General features: G+C 33.5%; 1 protein-coding gene across 8 annotated transcripts in view; it reads right to left on the reverse strand.

The window, feature by feature from the left end:
- Positions 1-18,137, reverse strand: part of Braf (B-Raf proto-oncogene, serine/threonine kinase) — a 177,076-nt gene that overhangs the window by 92,001 nt on the left and 66,938 nt on the right. For all 8 annotated transcript variants that reach the window (XR_013435453.1, XM_078040659.1, XM_078040660.1 and 5 more), the window contains one exon: positions 2,920-3,183. Coding sequence is in view for 7 of the 8 variants with exons in the window: in XM_078040659.1 (XP_077896785.1) it covers positions 2,920-3,183 (264 nt within the window). In the remaining variant the exon portion in view is untranslated. The remainder of the gene's footprint in view (positions 1-2,919; positions 3,184-18,137) is intronic.

An 18,137-nucleotide genomic window follows, 5' to 3' on the forward strand; every position in this document is an offset into this window, starting at 1 on the left:
TGACTAAGTTTCATGATTTATCAGAATTTGGCTTCTTCATGGATCCAGCTACTAGTATTTAGTTTGTTTTTCTATGTTGGCTTATTCATTCATCCAGTCATATATTTTCAATCTTTCAGGAATTCCTAAAACTGTCTAGCCCTCTGATAGCATTCTATCCTGTTTTGTTAATTTTATTTATTTATTTATTTTTACACATCCTTACTGTCATTTAAATGGAATTTTTGGATAGAAAAAAATAGGCAAATGCTAAGTTTGCAATCTTGGACTACAAACCTTAATCCTTTTTTAAAAAAAATAACCCTATTTTGGTACTTGATTCCATTTACTGCTAATTGGTTCTGCTGCCTTAACTGTTTCTAAGTTAAGAAAAAGAGATAGAGGTATGTATTTTAACTGAGGAGTTGTTGTTGACTACTATACACAATTTTACTTAAAATGTGAATTATCCTGATTAAGACAATAGATGAAAGACCTTAGCACAAAACTTGGAATATGGTAAATGCTCAAATAGTAATTTTTGATATTAATTAAGAATTGAGAGAAAAAAAGGAGAAGATTTAGTTGGAGTTAAGAAAAGGGCCAAGGGAGAATGATAAAATCATGTCCCTAAATGAGTGTGAAGCACAGATCCATTTACTGACTATTCAAAAACTTTCTTAAAGTTCATGACGTGTAGTTTTTCTGAGGATGGAATATGAAAGTTAAGGTCTAAGTATCATGGATAAGAACCAATAACTTATTTATTCTAAGGCTAGCTAGGATTATAAAGGTTAAGTCTAGTCAATTACCTAGCAGTTCTTCATTTATTATCATTTTACATTTTTGAAGAGTTTCAGTTGTATTTATTGCTTTTTTAAAAAAGAGGAAACCATAAGTTTTAGTGGTAGTATTTTTAAATTTAAGGATTCTCTAAGATTTTCTCATAAAATATGAAGAGGCTACCTTATCTTAATCATTTAGTCTGAGAAATTTGAAAGGCAATCTTTAACAACTCCAATTTTATATAGTTTGCATCTACAAACTCACACAATTACTAAGTTTATCAGGTTTTGATGAAGAATACTATAGTGAGGAAAAGGGGAAAGCTTGGAACTCAAGAACATATTTTCTACTTTCTGCTCATGAGTACAGAAAATAAAGAATTAATTTAAGATCTATTTGAGATAGGATGGCTTGTCATAAATTGTGTAACACAGACTGCTTCAAAGACAACAGAATTTCTATTCACAGATAGTTCACATATAATTTCATTTTATATTCTTTTTTTCAGTTTTTTTACTGATATTTAAAAAAATGATAGTGGAATGCATTACAGTTCTTATTACACATATACAGCACAATTTTTCATATCTCTGGTTGTATATAAAGTATGTTGACACCAATTCGTGTTTTCATACATGTACTTTGGATAATGATGTCTATCACATTCCACCATCCTTGCTAATCCCCTACCTCCTCTTACTTTATATTCCCCTTTTTAAAAAATATTTTTTAGTTGTCCATGGACCTTTATTTTATCTATTTATATGGAGTGCTGAGAACTGAATCCAGTACCTCACATATAATAGGCAAGTGCTCTACCACTGAGCCAAAACCCCAGCCCCATATTCCCCTTTTTAAGGGGGCATCTGTGGAAAGATACTTATAAGAAATTCTCCATCTAATTGTGTAAACAATTTCAATTTCTTTCTAAATACTAGAGTAGGAGAACTAATTTTTTTTTTTTTATAAGTTGAGTAGTAAATCTACACAATGAATAGTCTAAAGTCATTTTTTGACCACCCACTCTTTTCTGTTTGTGGAAGAAAGGAGAGAAAAAGTACACATGAATGCCTCCCTGATAATAACTCCTTTGGAAAGCTGTAATTCTTAGGTAAGCTCAAAATCTACAGGCCGGTTGCTGGAAACTCTGTTAATTTTTAGTTTGATCTCAAGTGCAGGAATTCCTAAATTATGAGGCATAATGCCTTACAACATTTTTTTTTTTTTAAGAGTGAGAGAGAAGAGTGAGAGAGGAGAGTGAGAGAGGAGAGAGAGAGAGAGAGAGAGAGAGAGAGAGAGAGAGAGAGAGAGAGAGAGAATTTTTTTTTTAATATTTATTTTTAGTTCTCGGTGGACACAACATCTTTGTTGGTATGTGGTGCTGAGGATCGAACCCGGGCCACACGCATGCCAGGCGAGCGCGCTACCGCTTGAGCCACATCCCCAGCCCCGTTACAACATTTTTTTAAATTAAAAAAAAAATGAACAACACAGGAAAATACCAGTTGTACTTTTAATTTCTGAAAAAGAAAAACTATCTTGACTTCAGCTAATTGGAAATTTTTAAAATTAGCAGTAAAAGTCAACCAAATGAATTAAAAATGTAGTGATGTTTGTACATACATTATTATTACATTTACTGACAATATTTGCTGCACTTGAGGATTACAGGTCATTCATAATAATTCTGCAGATTTCATTGCTTTAAATGTTACTTATAAGGTATATAGTTCCAATGATGATACTAATAATAAATAATACAAAGTTATACAGATAAGAGGAAAATATCAAGGACACTGAAAACTCAACATTTGATAGTATCACAAAACAGAGATATCTCAAGGAGAAACAATCTTACCTAACAGACAACGAACAAGCTCAAGTCTTAAAATTCTGATTGTTAGAATCAGAACTGGTCCTTAGACTTAAGTGTTTTTCAAGTTTGGTAGACAGGTTTAAATGTCAAATCTGACAATATCATTTGTCCCTGTTAAGGAATATAGATTTTGGCACCAAATAATTACGCTTTTTCCATTCTTGTTTGAAACAAATGTTTCCATTTGCATAATCTCTGAATATAAAGTGATAACATATTAATTTTTAACAACTATCTGTCTGAAAAAGACAAAGAAAATGATAAAGAAAATGACTCACCACTGTCCTCTGTTTATTGGGCAGGAAGACTCTAACGATAGGTTTTTGTGGTGACTTGGGGTTGCTCCGTGACACATCTGTGGGGTTTTGAAAAACTGAAAGAGATGAAGGTAGCACTGAAAGGCTAGAAGAGGAAGAAGATGTAACGGTGTCCATTGATGCAGAGCTAGAAACAGAAAAATCAGTTCCATTCCCCAGGGATTCCAATAACTGTTGTTCTCTTTGTTGGAGGGCAGCTAGCTTGCTGATGTATTCTTCATAGGCCTATAAAATAAAGTAGACTCACATTGAATCTGGACTTTGCCTAACATAAACAAAAGAAAACACGAAATTTTAGTCTTTGATTAAAACCTTATAATCTAGCTAAAAGGGTTTTAAGTTACAAGATACAAAGTAAATACTGAGAATACTGTAAATGGATACTTTCACTTTTAAATGGATAAACTTGTAGACACTACCACATTACACTGAGAAACCTGACCTATATATGTGATGTTTAGATGGTCCATGAATGTTAATTTAAAAAGTATAGAATTTTCCTATTTTCTGGTCAAATAATAATTTACCTTCCAGACCACAAGTCTAGTATAATATAAAATATTGTACTACTCAAGAACAGCTATCTCCATTTCCATTAAATTTTATTTTCTAGAAAGTTATAGGTATATAAAAATCTCATTTGCTTTCTCTCTCTCATACACACTCACACTCATTCACATACTCTCTCACTTTAAGAACAGAAAAAGATGGGCTAGGGTTGTGGCTTAGTGGCAGAGCGCTTTGTCTCACACATGTGAGCACTGGGTTTGATCCTCAGTACAACATAAAAATAAATAAACAAAAATAAAGATATTTTGTCCACGTATAAATAAAAAAATATTTAAAAAAGAACAGAAAAGGACATAGAAGGATTAAGAGGAATTGTCAAAATACAAGATGGAGGTATATAAATAGATCTCATTGTTAGCACCAAAATCTCCTTCTTCCTGAAAATACTTTACTTGTATTTTTCTATTTATGTATGTGTTTATGTATTTATTTATTTGCCATACTGGGAACTGAACACAGGTATGCTTTATCCCTGAACTACATCCCCATTCCTTTTCATTTCTTAAATTTTGAGTCAGGGTTATAGGCCTTGAACTTGTGATTGCCCTGTATCAGCCTCCTAAATAGCTTGAATTAAAAACTCCATGGATCTCTGATTATCTCTTTTCCCACCAAACACTGCTTACAGAATAAGAACTGTATTTGAAAATGTGACTTACACCCCATAATCAAGAAATTCTGGGGCTGCTGCAATTGTATATCCTCAAAGTTTTCATTTAACTAAGGCTATAAGGACAACTGTCTACATAAGGTATCAAATTCTAAAGGAAGAGATGATATTTAAAGTAAAGAGATGGAATAAATTGAATGCTGTATGTACACAGTTATTATTTAAGGTAGTGGTAATTTTACTTTTAAGTATTATATATGAGAAATAAACAGAGAACACTTCAGATAAAGGGTGAAAATTAATGGAGGAGGGGCTGCCTAGAAAGGTTGTCACTTGGAAGGAGGATATATACAGGGAGGAGAAACCTGTGTGCAAAAGATATTCTATAACAAGGTAGGGAGATGTGAAAGTTTAAGATACAGAGGAAAAACTACACACTGGTAAAGCAGAACACCACATAGTATGTGGAACAGAACAAGGGATCAATGTGTTTGTAGAATTTAAACAAATAGGAAAACAATAAGACTAGAAAAATGATAAGAGACCAGAGTGTGGAGAGTATATATATGGCATGCTATACAGTCTGAAATTTATTCTGTAAGTAAAGGAAAAGTACCAAAGGCAAAGGAGAATGAAAAAGAAATTTCGTTTCAGTAAAGATTACAGCAGCAACATGATATGTTATATCTCACCACATAATTTTGAAGGTAGGAAAAAAAAATGGGGAGAGAGGACTAGTAAAATGAACTACTAAGGTAATAAGAGACTAGACTACATCAAAATACCCTCTCCTTTTTAAAAACTTGCTAATTGCCCTACTCTGAACCTAAACTATTTCAGAGACTATCAGGGCATTATAGACATCAATTCAAATTTGTATGAGCTATAATTCTGTTTAGCTTTCAGTTCCAACAGAAGGGCACCTTTCTCATTTAATAATTTTCGAAATTCATTCATTGAGTCTCTAATCATTCAATAAATATATATTTAGTGCACATGTGCCTGGCATTGTTCAGGGTTTAGACTACAAAAATAAATAAAACAGACAAAACTTATACCCTTTGAAGATTACATACACACAAGTGAGAGACAACAGCTTCCTCCCAATATACATAAATATTCTTATTTCCTGTCATCTGGGCCAGTACATTTACTACATAAGATTGAGCTTAGGAAAGGTAATGAACTTGTGGAAACATTTTTCAAAATGTTATTTCCCTTATCAAAATGTTAACTTTAATTTTTGAAAATATATGGATTCCTCCATTATGGATTACAAATTATAATTTCACCACATTTATCAACATCCCCTCCTCTTAAGTATGAAACGTATGTACTCCACCTCTCTTCATCCTTGAAGCTGCTATTCACCAAGGCACCTGGGTCTTTTTAACTCATTATCCTGCCTTAGAGTTACCTAAACTTATCTCTAAAGGCATTTATTTCTATTCTGTCTTCAAGACCCAGAGACACTCAAACCACAGTATTTACAAAAGAAATCCAAACGATGACAAGATCTCAATTTGAAGCTGTTCATGACCTTAGATGCACACACATATACCTTCTTCAATTTACAACTTACGACCACATTGATCTGTTCAGGTCAATATTAATCCCTCAAGCCATTTTTCATATTTGGGCGACTGCTGTCTTCCTTCCCTTCCTCTGTGGCTCATCATTTTAATAATGCCATTGTAATATCTTGGTTCTCTAGCTAGAAAGTTACCAAATAACAATTTTGGGAAAATCCCACCATTTGATTATTCCATTTTTCTCTCAAGTTACTACATACTTGCTGAAGAAAAGAATTCGTTCTAGAATAGTTTCCATTATCAATTCATGGAACTTAAGACTCATATGGTCCTTCACCCTACTGCCTGAAATTTTTTACTTGTTTTTAATAACATCATATATTTATTTTAACCTTCTCTATTTTTCTCTGGATCCCAACCTCTTCCTCCAACCTTTAATACTTTCTGGTTTTTTTTTTTTTTTTTTTTTTTTTTTGGTGCTGGGGATTGAACATTCTACCAACTGAGCTATTCCCCCAGACTCCTTTAATTCATTCTGAAAACAACATTATCTTCAACTTAACCACTTGAAGATTAAAGTCATAAAATGAAAGCTTCCTCTACTTTTTGTATCCTTCCCCATCCTTCTTCTACTCTATTCAAGGGCCTCAACTAAGATGGCCTTGGACCATCATCATCTTTACCATTTTCTCTGATATTTTCTGTTTTCCACTGTTTTCTAACTACAAATATGAGCAAGTCAGTTCCACATAAATATATATTTCAGTGACTACTACCAAAAAAATTCATTAGGTTTTTAAAATGTTGCATATATCAGACACTTCTTCAGAATGCATCTTTTCTAATCAAACCCTAATTAAGATAAAAGTCAGAGAAAAGAAAAAGATAAAAGCCAGAAGAGCTATTCTTTCCTTTACCTCCTTTAGAGTATTAATCATACTCTTCTTTATATGGCTAATTTTTCTTATTGCTGAAGTAATTTTTGGATGGTTAAATGAGATGACAAATAAAATGAAGATTACTAGACTACCACAAAGCAATAAATGCTGTTGTTAGTAAAAATCAGTAGCAGTGAAAAAAGTACCAGTAGTTCTTGTGAAGAATTACTAGAGTATGTGGCCAAGTTCTTGACATTATTCTTCAAAACTATAAGTTAGTTGAGGGTACAGATGGCATCTAATTTTTTTTAATACTTATTTTTTAGTTTTAGGTAGACACAATGTCTATATTATTTTTATGTGGTGCTTAGAACCCAGTGCCTCACGCATACTAGGCAAGTGCTCTATCACTTGAGCCACAACCCTGGCCCCAGATGGCATCTAATTTATTATAATTCGAAAAAAGCATCATTAAGATGACAACAATCCCCAAGTTGATCTACGGATTCAATGCAATCTTTATCAAATCCCAATTTTCATGTTTTTAAAGAACTCAGAATACATCATAACAATCTTTAAAATGAATGAATTTGGAGAACTCATACTGTTTCTAAATCTACTAAAAGCTACAATAATCACGGCAGTGTAATATTGGAATAAGCATACTCATTTAGAACAACAAAACAACCGAGGGTCCTAAGGTCTACTGATTTTCATCAATGGTGCCAAGATAATTTGATGGAGGAAAAAAAATGGTCTTTTCAAAAAATGGTACAACTGGATAGACACTTGTAGAAGAATAAAGTTAAACTACTACCTAACATCACATTACAATTTAACTCAATTTGGGTGTGGTAGTGTACACCTGTAATTCCAGAGGCTTGGGAGACTGAGGTAGAAGGATTCCATGTTGGAGGTCAGCCTCAGCAACCTAGCAAGATACTCAGCAATTTAGTGAAATCCTGTCTCAAAGTAAAAACTGAAAAGGACTAGGGATATAGCTCAGTGGTAAAGCACCCCTGTGCTCAATCCCTAGTATCAAAAACATTAAATCAAAACAGAGCAGATACCTAAAAAGTACAAGAACTAAAACCATAAAACTCCTACAAGAAAATGTAGGAGTAAATCATCCTGACCATGAATTAGGTAGGTAATAGTTTCATATATATGACACCCCAAAAAGTACAGCAACCAAAAAAAAAAAAAAAAAAAAAGGAAGAGAAAAGAATAAACCTGACTCCAATCAAAATTAAAACTTTTATGCTTCAAAAGATTTGACAATGGGGCTGGGGATGTGGTCAAGCGGTAGCGCGCTCGCCTGGCATGCGTGCGGCCCGGGTTCGATCCTCAGCACCACATACCAACAAAGATGTTGTGTCCGCCGAGAACTAAAAAATAAATATTAAAAATTCTCTCTCTCTCTCTCTCTCTCTCTCTCTCCTCTCTCACTCTCTCTTTAAAAAAAATAATTAAAAAAAAAAGATTTGACAGTTAAAAGAAACACCTCATAGAATGGGAGAAAATATCACAAATCCTATTGGATAAGGGCCTACTATCAAGAATATATAAAGAATATATTACAACTGAAGAATAAAAATACACATACACCTGATTTGAAAATGGGTAAAGATCCAGATCTGATGGTGCATGCTTGTAATGCCAGCAACTTAAGAAGCTGAGGCAGGAGGATTTCAAGTTTGAGGGCAGCCTTAGCAATTTAATAAGGCCCTAAAAAACTTAGTGAGACCCTGTTTCAAAATAAAAAAACATTGTAAGGACTGGGATGTGGTTCAAGAGTCCCCTGGGGGGCTGGGGTTGTGGCTCAGTGGTAGAATGCTCGCCTAACACATGTGAGGTGCTGGGTTCAATCCTCAACACCACATAAAAATAAATAAATAAAATAAGGTAGTGTGTCCATCTACAACTAATTTTATATATATACAAAGAGTCCCCTGGGTTCAATCCCCATTACTAGTAAATAAATAAACAAACTAATAAATAAAAATAAAATGGGTCAAGGATTTGAATAGACATTTCTCCAAAGAAGATATACAAACGGCTAACATATGAAAAGATGTTCAACATCATTAGTCATTTGGGAACTGTAAACCAAAATCAAACTGAGATACCCATACATTCTTACTAGAATGGTTATAATGAAAACAAACAGAAAATAACAAGGGTTGGTGAGGATGTGATAAAACTAGAACTTTCATATATTGGTGTAGGAATGTAAAATAGTGCAAAGGCTTGGGAAAACTGGCAATTCCTTGAAACTTAAAGAGTTACCATAGGACCCAACAATTTTAATCCTAGGCATCAACCAAAAGAAATGAAAAACCTATGCATGCCTTCACAAAACCTGTACATGAAAGTTCTCAGTAGAATTATTAATAATAACCAAAAAGTATAAACAGCCCAAGTGTTCATCAATTGAAGAATGGATACAGAAAGTATATAGAGACAAATCCATAGGAACAAATAGTAGATCATATTAGTTTCTAAGGGCTGAAGGGAATGAATACTAATGGATTAAGAATTTTATTCTAAGGGTGACAAAGGTGTTTTGGAGTTAGTAATGATGATGTACAACTTCTTATGAGTATATGAAAAACCACCGAATCATGTATTTTAAGAAAATTAATCTTATGAGAATTATTTTTCAATTAAGATTGGAGGGAAAAAATTCAAAGATCTATTCAATTTTAATGTAATGGGAAAAACAATGAAATATTTTTTTTAATGATTTAGCTAGTTAAATTTGTTCTTACTAAACTTAATTTCATAACATATGATGAATCTTACAAACTGCCCCCAAACATATGCAATGGACTCCTCTGTATTTCAGAGGAAGCACCTAGCTTCTAGTATTCCTTTTATTGCAAAAACTGATGAAATGCCTGTGCACTGTCCTACAGACTTACGATCAGAAAAGATGTCAAGCATCAGAATGATATGGTGATTGAGAGCACAGATTCTAAAATCAGAATGTCTGGCTTCAAACACTGGCTGTTTCATTTATTAGTTGTATAACCATGGCCATATTATTATTAAACCTGTCTGCGTCTGAGTTTCTTCATCTATAAAACAAAAATAAGAATATAGTTTCTTCATCTATAAAACAAAAATAAGAACTGTCCCCTGCCAGCTGATGACAATAACAGTTCCTAATATTTATTAAGTCCTTGGTATATGCACCAGACCTATTCTAAGCATACAGTAACTTATGGGTTGAAAATTACATAAGTTACTGTATGCTTAGAATAGGTCTGGTGCATATACCAAGAACTTAATAAATATTAGGGACTGTTATTGTCATCAGCTGGCAGGGGACCCTAGATATACAATCATACATTTTGAGTTAACTGGAACTCAAGTGTTATAACTAGATATGCAGGGTGATTTCAGAAAGCACCACTAATCTGAAGAAAAAATGTCAATACTGGAAAAATTGATTCTAGTTTCTCATTTCAGGAAATGTTAATAAGTACAGTCAATAGGTCTAGGGCTGAGAATGACCTAACTCTTGTCAATGAGATATAAAGGGAAGACTTATAGGGAATTTTGGAGAAAGAGTTTCCTCTTGGCAAGAACTCAGTATACAACATAATCTCTATTTCCTGCTTTTTCTTTGAGGAGTTTTCTGAGGGAGAGAGACTCAAATCTGCTGTAGCCTTGACCAAAACAACAAAAATTAAAAAAAAGAAAAAAACCAAACCAAACCAAACCAAACAAAGAAACAAAAGGACTATAGAGATACAATCCAGTACTAACAACTTTGAATATTAATCTTATGATAATTTACCTCTATGCTTCTTGTTAAGGGAAAATAAAACCTATTTGTTTTCTCAAACTGTTTTTGGAGTTTTATATTTCTCATAATTAAAAGTACTGATAATTTGTACAGATCTGAATATATTCTTTAATTTTCTGATCTTTCATCTAATATTTCCATCTGTTTTTATTCTGTTTCTGAAATATGTATCTTCCAACATTTATTAATCTGTACACATACACACAAGTCTGTGTGTATACATATATGTTATATATATTTTTTCTGTATAGTAATTTTAGTTTCCAAGAGTTCTGCTACTTTAGTAGCTCTGATGTTAAGTATAGTTAAGTACAGTTATTTACAAATTTTCTTCTAATGTCTGAGTTCCTACCACCGTATTTGCAGTTGTCTTTCTGGCTAAAAGAATTTTTCTTAAATATATGGTTATTCTTTGCTATCCATTCATACCTTAAAAACTCTTAAAATGCCAATCTAAGCAAATAAACCTATAGATTCAATGCAATCTCTACCAAAATTCTGATGACATGTTTATAGAAATTAAAAACAAAACAAAATCCTTTCTGAAATTCATTTGAAATATCAAGGGACCCGGAATAGCCAAAACATCTTGGAAAAAGAACAATGCTAGAGGACTCACATTCTGATTTCAAAACTTTTTTTACTACAAAGTTAGAGATCAAACAATCACAGACACACCAACAGAACAGAGAGCCCAGAAACAGACTCTCCCATATATGGCCAAATTATTTTTGACAAGAGTGCCAAGACTATTCAACTGGAAAAGAATAGCATTCTTGACAAATTATGTTGGGAAACTGGGTGTCCATATAAGAAAGAATGAAGCTTGACCTTTACCTTACCCTGTATACAAAAATCAACTCAAAATCGATCAAAGATCAAAACATAAGAGCTAAAATGATAAAACTCTTAGGGGAAAACATAAATGACATTGGATTTGATATTACTTCTTAAGTATCACTGTGCCTCTAAAGGAACAGGCTACAAAAGGAGAACTAGTTAAGATGGCCTTTATCAAAAGTAAAATAGCTTCTGTGTATCAAAGGATACTATTAACAGAGTGAAAAAGAAAACCACAGAATGGGAGAAATATCTATGAATCATTTATCTGATAAAGACTGATATCCAGAATGTTAAAAAAAAAAAAAACTGTTAACACAATAACCAATACCCAAACAACACAATTAAAAATGGCAAAAGGCTTACATACACATCCTTAAAGAAGACATACAAATGGCCAATAAGAACATGAAAGGATGGGCTGGGGATATAGCTCAGTTGTTGCATTCTCTTAGATCATAATGGAATGAAATTAGAAATCAGTGAGAAAATTTAAAAAAAAGCTACTCTAACATCTGGAGACTAAATAATATGCTATTGAATGACACCAATGGATAGAAGAAGAAATCATGGATGAAATTTAAAAATACTTAGATGGATGAAAACAGCAATACAACACATCAAAATCTCTGGGACACTATGAAGGCAATGCTAAGAGAAAAGTTTACTGCATTGAGCTCATCCATTAAAAGAGTAGAAAGTCAACAAATAAATAACCTAACATTATATTTCAAAGGCTCAGAAAAAGAAGAACAAATCAACACCAAAACAGTAGAAAACAGGAATTCATTAAAATCAGAGCTGAAATCAATGAATTTGAAACAAAAGAAAGAATCCCAAAACATCAACAAAACAAAAAGTTGGTTCTTTGGGGGAAAAAAAAAAAAGTAGAATTGATAAACCCTTAGCCAAGTTAACAAAGAGACAGAAAACTCAAATAAAATTCATGATGAAAAGGAAATAAATATCACAATGGACACTACTGAAATACAGACGATAATCAGACCTATTTTGAAAATTCATACTCTAATAGATATTTTGAAGACATCAACAAATTTTTAGAGACATATGACCTTCCAAAACTGAAACGGCACACAGAAAATTTAAACAGATCAATTTCAAGCAATGAAACTGAAGATGACATCAAAAGCCTACCAAGAAAAGCCAGAGGGATTCTCAGCAGAGTTCTACCATAACATTTAAAGAAGAACCAACACCAATCTTCCTCAAATTATCCCAAGAAATAGAAAAGGAGGGAACCCTTCCAAACTCATTCTATGAAGCCAATATCACCTTGATACCAAAGCCAGACAAAGACACAACAAAGACAGAAAATCTCAGACCAATATCCCTGATGAACATAGATGCAAAAATACTGGCAAATTAACATATTAAAAAGATAGTGCATCATGATCGAGTAGGGTTCATCCCAGGAATGCAAAGCTGGTTTAACATTAGGAAGTCAATAAAAGTAATTTATCACATCAACAGACTTAAAGACAAAAATTACCTGATTATGTCAAAAGATACAGAAAAAGCATTTGACAAAATATAGCATCCATTCAAAACACTAAAAAAAACTACAAACAGTAGGAACAGACCTTAACATTATAAAAGCTATACATGCTAAATCTAAGGCCAACATCATTCTAAACAGAGAAAAATTGAAAGCATTCCCTCTAAAAACAGGAATAAGACAGAAATACTCTCTATCACCACTTCTATTCAACATAGTTCTGGAAACTTCTAGCCAGAGCAATTAGACAAAAGAGATACAAATAAAGGGATACAAATAGGAAAAGAGGAATTCAAACTACCCCTATTTGCTGACAACATGATTCTATATTTAGAAGATCCTAAAAACTCCACCAGAAAACTTAACTCATAAGTGAATTTAACAAAGTAGCAGGATATAACATTTACCCTCATAAATCAATTGTGATCTATACACTGGTTGATTATGAATCAACTGAAAGAGAAATTAGAAAAACTATCCCAGTTACAAAAGCTTCAAAAAAAAAAATATGTGGGAATCAATCTAACAAAAGACATGAAAGACCTCTATAAGGAAAACTACAGAAAGAAATTGGAAAAGATATTAGAAGATGAAAAGATCTTCCATGTTCTTGGATAAGCAGAATAAATATAGTCAAAATGGTCATACTACCAAAAGCACTATACAGATTTAATGCAATTCCTACTAAGGTTCCAATGAAGTTCTTCATAGAAATAGAAAAAGCAGTCATGAAATTCATTTGGAAAAATAAGAGGCCGGGGGACTCGGAATATAGCTCAGTGGTAGATCGCTTGCCTTGCATGCGCGACGCACTGGATTTGAATCATAGCACCACATAAAAATAAATAAAGATGTTGTATACAACAACAACCAAAAAAAAAAATTTAAAAAAAGAGGGGGCTGGGGTTGTGGTTCAGTGGTGTAGTGCTTGCCTAGCATGCACAAGGCACTGGGTTCAATTCTCAGCACCACATAAATGTAAAATGAAGATATTGTGTCCACCTAAAACTAAAAAATAATAAAAAAAGACGTCAGAATAGCCAAAGCAATCCTCAGCAAGAAAAGTAATGCAGGAGGCATCACAATACCAGACCTACAGTTATACTAAATAACTGTAGTATCAAAAACCATGTGCTATTGGCACCAAAACAGACATGAAGACCAATGGTACAGAATAGAAAACACAGAGACAAACCCACATAAATACAGTTATCCCATCCTAGACAAGACACCATTAACATACATTGGAGAAAAGACAGCCTCTTCAACAAATGGTGCTGGGAAAACTGGAAATCCATATGTAACACAATTAAATTAGGACCCTATCTCTCACCCCACCCCAAACTTATCTTTAAGTGAATCAAGAACCTAGGCATGAGACTAGAGACCCACCTACTAGAAGAAAAAGTAGGTCCAAGTCTCCATGATGTCGACCTAGGAACTGAATTCCTCAAAAAGACTCTGAAAGTGCAAGAAATAAAATCAAGGATCAATAAATGAGATTGTATCAAACTAAAAAGCTTCTTCACAGTAAAGCACACAATCAAGAACATGAAGAGAGAGCCTACAGACTGGGAGAAAATAGTTGCCTCCTGCACTTCAGATAGAATATTCATCTCTGGGATGTATAAAGAACTCAAAAAAGACAACACCAAAAAAACAAAAATAATCCAATCAATAAATGGGCAAAGAAACTGAACTGACACTTCACAGAAGACATATGAATGGCCAACAAACACATGAAAAAATGTTTAACATCACTAGTAATTAGAGAAATCCAAATTAAAACTGCATCAAGATTTCACCTCACTCCAGTCAGAATGACAATTATTGAGAATATAAGGAACAGTAAATGTTGGCGAGGATGTGGGGAAAAAGGTACATTCACACATTGCTGGTGGGACTGCAAATTGGTGCAGCCCCACCAATTTGGAAAGCAGTACTGAGATTCCTCAGAAAAACTGGAATGAAACCACCATTTGATCCGTTATCCTACTTCTCAGCAAATACTCAAAGGACTTAAAATCAGCATACTATAGTGACTCGAACATCAATGTTCATAGCAGCTCAATTCACAGTAGCTAAGCTACGGAACCAAGTGTCCTTCAACAGAAGAACAGATAAAGAAAATGTGATACATGTACACAATAGAATATTACTTAGCCATAAGGAAGAATGAAATTATGGCATTTGCTGGTAAATGGATAGAATTGGAGACTATCATGCTAAGTGAAATAAGCCCCAAAACCCAAAGGGTCAATTTTCTCTCTGATATGCAGATGGAGAAGGGATGGGAATGGGGAAAGACAGGAGAATGAATTGAACACATTACTTTCCTATGTTCACTATGAATACAAGATCAGTGTAACTCCACATCATGTACAACAAAAAGAATGGGAATTTATATTTCATGTATATATGATATCTCAAAATACATTCTACTGTCATGTATAACTAAAAAGAACAAATAAAAACATAAAAAAAGAAGGTAAGGCAGTGCAAGCACTATGTAAAAAGGTATGATAATTTCTTTAAAAAACTTAAATATAATTATCATGTAATCCTGCAATTCTATTTCTTGATATATTTCCAAAACAACTAAAAAACATTCAGTTATTTTTATACCTATGTTCACAGAAGCATTCTTCATAACAACAAAAGCAACCCAAGTGTCCACTGACAAATGAATGGCTAAACAAAATGTGGTGCACACGCGCACACACACATAATGAAATATTATTGAGACTTCAAAAGGAAGGGAATTTTTAAGCATGCATTATTCATGTTGCAGCAGGGATAAATCATGAAGACATTATGCTAAGTGAAACAAGCCAGTCGCAAAAGGACAAATATTGTATGATTCCACCATAGTATTAAAATTCATATAAACAAGAGAATGTTGGTTGCTACAGATTGGGAGGAGAGAAATAGGGAGTTAGTGGTTAATGGATAAAAAGTTTCAATTTGGGGGCTGGAGCTGGGGCTCAGTGGTACAGCACTCACTTAGCATGTGTTAGGCCCTGGGTTAGATCCTCAGCACCACATAAAAATAAACAAATGAAGTAAAGATATAAAAATAAATATTTAAAAAAGTTTCAGTTTGGTATGATAAAGATCTACAGAATTTAGTCATTATTTCTGCATGCACTCTCATCCAAAAATGCTGTATATTATTTCTTCTTTTTCACATGTATTGATGGTCCTTTTTTTTTGCATCCTATATATATATAATTCTTATTTTTTTAAAATTTTTTTAAGTTGTCGATGGACCTTTATTTTATTTATTTGTATGTGGTGGTGAGAATCACCCAGTGCCTCATGCATGCTAGGCAAGCACTCTACCACTGAGCCACAACCCCAGCCGGAAGGCTTTTTTTTTTTTTTTAGTTGTAGTTGGACACATTACCTTTATTTATTTATTTTTATGTGGTGCTGAGGATGGAACACAGGGCCCCACATGTGCTAGGCGATCGCTCTACCGCTGAGCCACAATCCCAGCCCTATAATTAAGTCTTATGAGTGGTCATTATACTTGTAATAAGGTACATTTTCTTGTTTCCAAGTCACAGGCAGATTTTCATATCAGATGGAACTAAAATGTAATTTGCTTATTTATTTAGGTCTTTAATATTCTTTTCTTTGTGGGTGGAGTACCGGGGATTGAACTCAGGGGCCATATCACCAGCCCCATTTTGTATTTTATTTAGAGACAGGGACTCACTGAGTCGCTTAGCGCCTTGCTTTTGCTGAGGCTGGCTTTGAACTCGCAATTCTCTAGTTTCAGCCTTCTGAGTTGCTGGAATTATAGGCGTGTGCTAACACACACACCAGTCTTCAATATTCTTAAGAATCTTTCTCTAATAAATCAAGTGAATGAAAATAAATTACCAATCTGTTCTGTATTAAAAAAATCTTCTGGAGATAAATAACGGTAATGTGGTAATGGTAGCACAACACTATGAATGCACTAAAATCACAGAATTCTATACCTAAAAGAGGTTAAAATGGTAAATTTTCTGGGTATTTCACCCCAATAAAAGGAAAAAAAGAAAACATATTAAGGACTGCTTAAGTGCAGGATTAGAAACCTGTAGAATGGTGGGTGTACATTTGATTTTACACTGAAGGGCCTTCAAATATCACTACTTACAAGTCTTTTCTCTTGGACTGGTCAGTTTTCCATAGGCAAGAATTCTATAATTTCTAGCCAGGGTCCTCTTCACAGTACATTAAATGTTGTTAAGTACAATGTTCTAGCTCATTTATATGTTCATTGTATGTACCTCTCTTCCCTGACTCAAGCACAACTAGTTTAAGGCAGAGATTTAGGACCTTTTAAAAAAATTTCTATATCCCCAGGGGCATTCATATGATGAGCTACCATTACCGTGCAAATGTTAGAAGGCACCCAATAAGTATCTGTTGAATGAATGAACCAACTACTTGTGCAGGACTGTATTTCAGAAACTACATAAAGCTCAGATCCTTAAATTACCACATGTGTAATCTTATTCTCATTTTATGAGGTAGGACACAGGGAGACTAGGTAAATTGTCTGCAGGAACTAAGGTCCGAATGGGATTAAAAAATGGGGTCTGTGTGACCTCACTGGCTCAAGTTAATCATTATATTTTATAGCCCTCTATGTATGCCTGCGTATATATGTATATATATGTTTATGTGTATATATACATATATATATATATATATATATACACACACATATTTTCATAAACACTAAATATAGCTAAAAATTGTGTAATATAAGAATCTGTTACTTTACCACATGATAATGTCATAACCCTTGAGTTATGATCTGACGTATAATTTGAATATATTACCCAAATTTATGTGTCTAATTCTAAAAAGAAACCAGCGAAATAAAATATACCTAGTAAAAGATCCACAAATTATGTCAAGAACAATGGTTGAAGAAATTAGAATTATATAGCCCAACTATGGGTAAGGGTGGAGGGGCACAAAGGCATGACAAAGGTAGAATAAGACCATAGACTTCTGCATTAGATAATTGCCCTCTTTATTAGCAGTGTCACTTTGGGTAAGTCACTTTAAGCTTTGTTTATTCACCTGCAAAATGGGGATAACAAAAATACCTACCACCTAGCATGTAGCCCAAAGTAATGATAAGGATTAAACTGACAAATGCGTTTAACACAATACTGGACACACATTAAGTCAAAGTTTTGTTGCTATTAATGATCAGTCTTTAAATATTAAAAAGTCTTAAAGAGTATGTGTGTGGAGGAGGAGGTGAATCACTACTATTGAAAGACATGGTTACTGCTGCAAATGTATTATATTTAAGCATGGGGGGAAGTCCCCAAGACATAGAAATGGGTGTGAGGCAAACTGCTGCTTATAGTCTAACTCTGATTAACAAAGAATTATCGGTTTCACT

Source organism: Ictidomys tridecemlineatus, chromosome 2, assembly GCF_052094955.1.
Source record: "Ictidomys tridecemlineatus isolate mIctTri1 chromosome 2, mIctTri1.hap1, whole genome shotgun sequence".
In the NCBI taxonomy this organism is placed as follows: Eukaryota; Metazoa; Chordata; class Mammalia; order Rodentia; family Sciuridae; genus Ictidomys; species Ictidomys tridecemlineatus.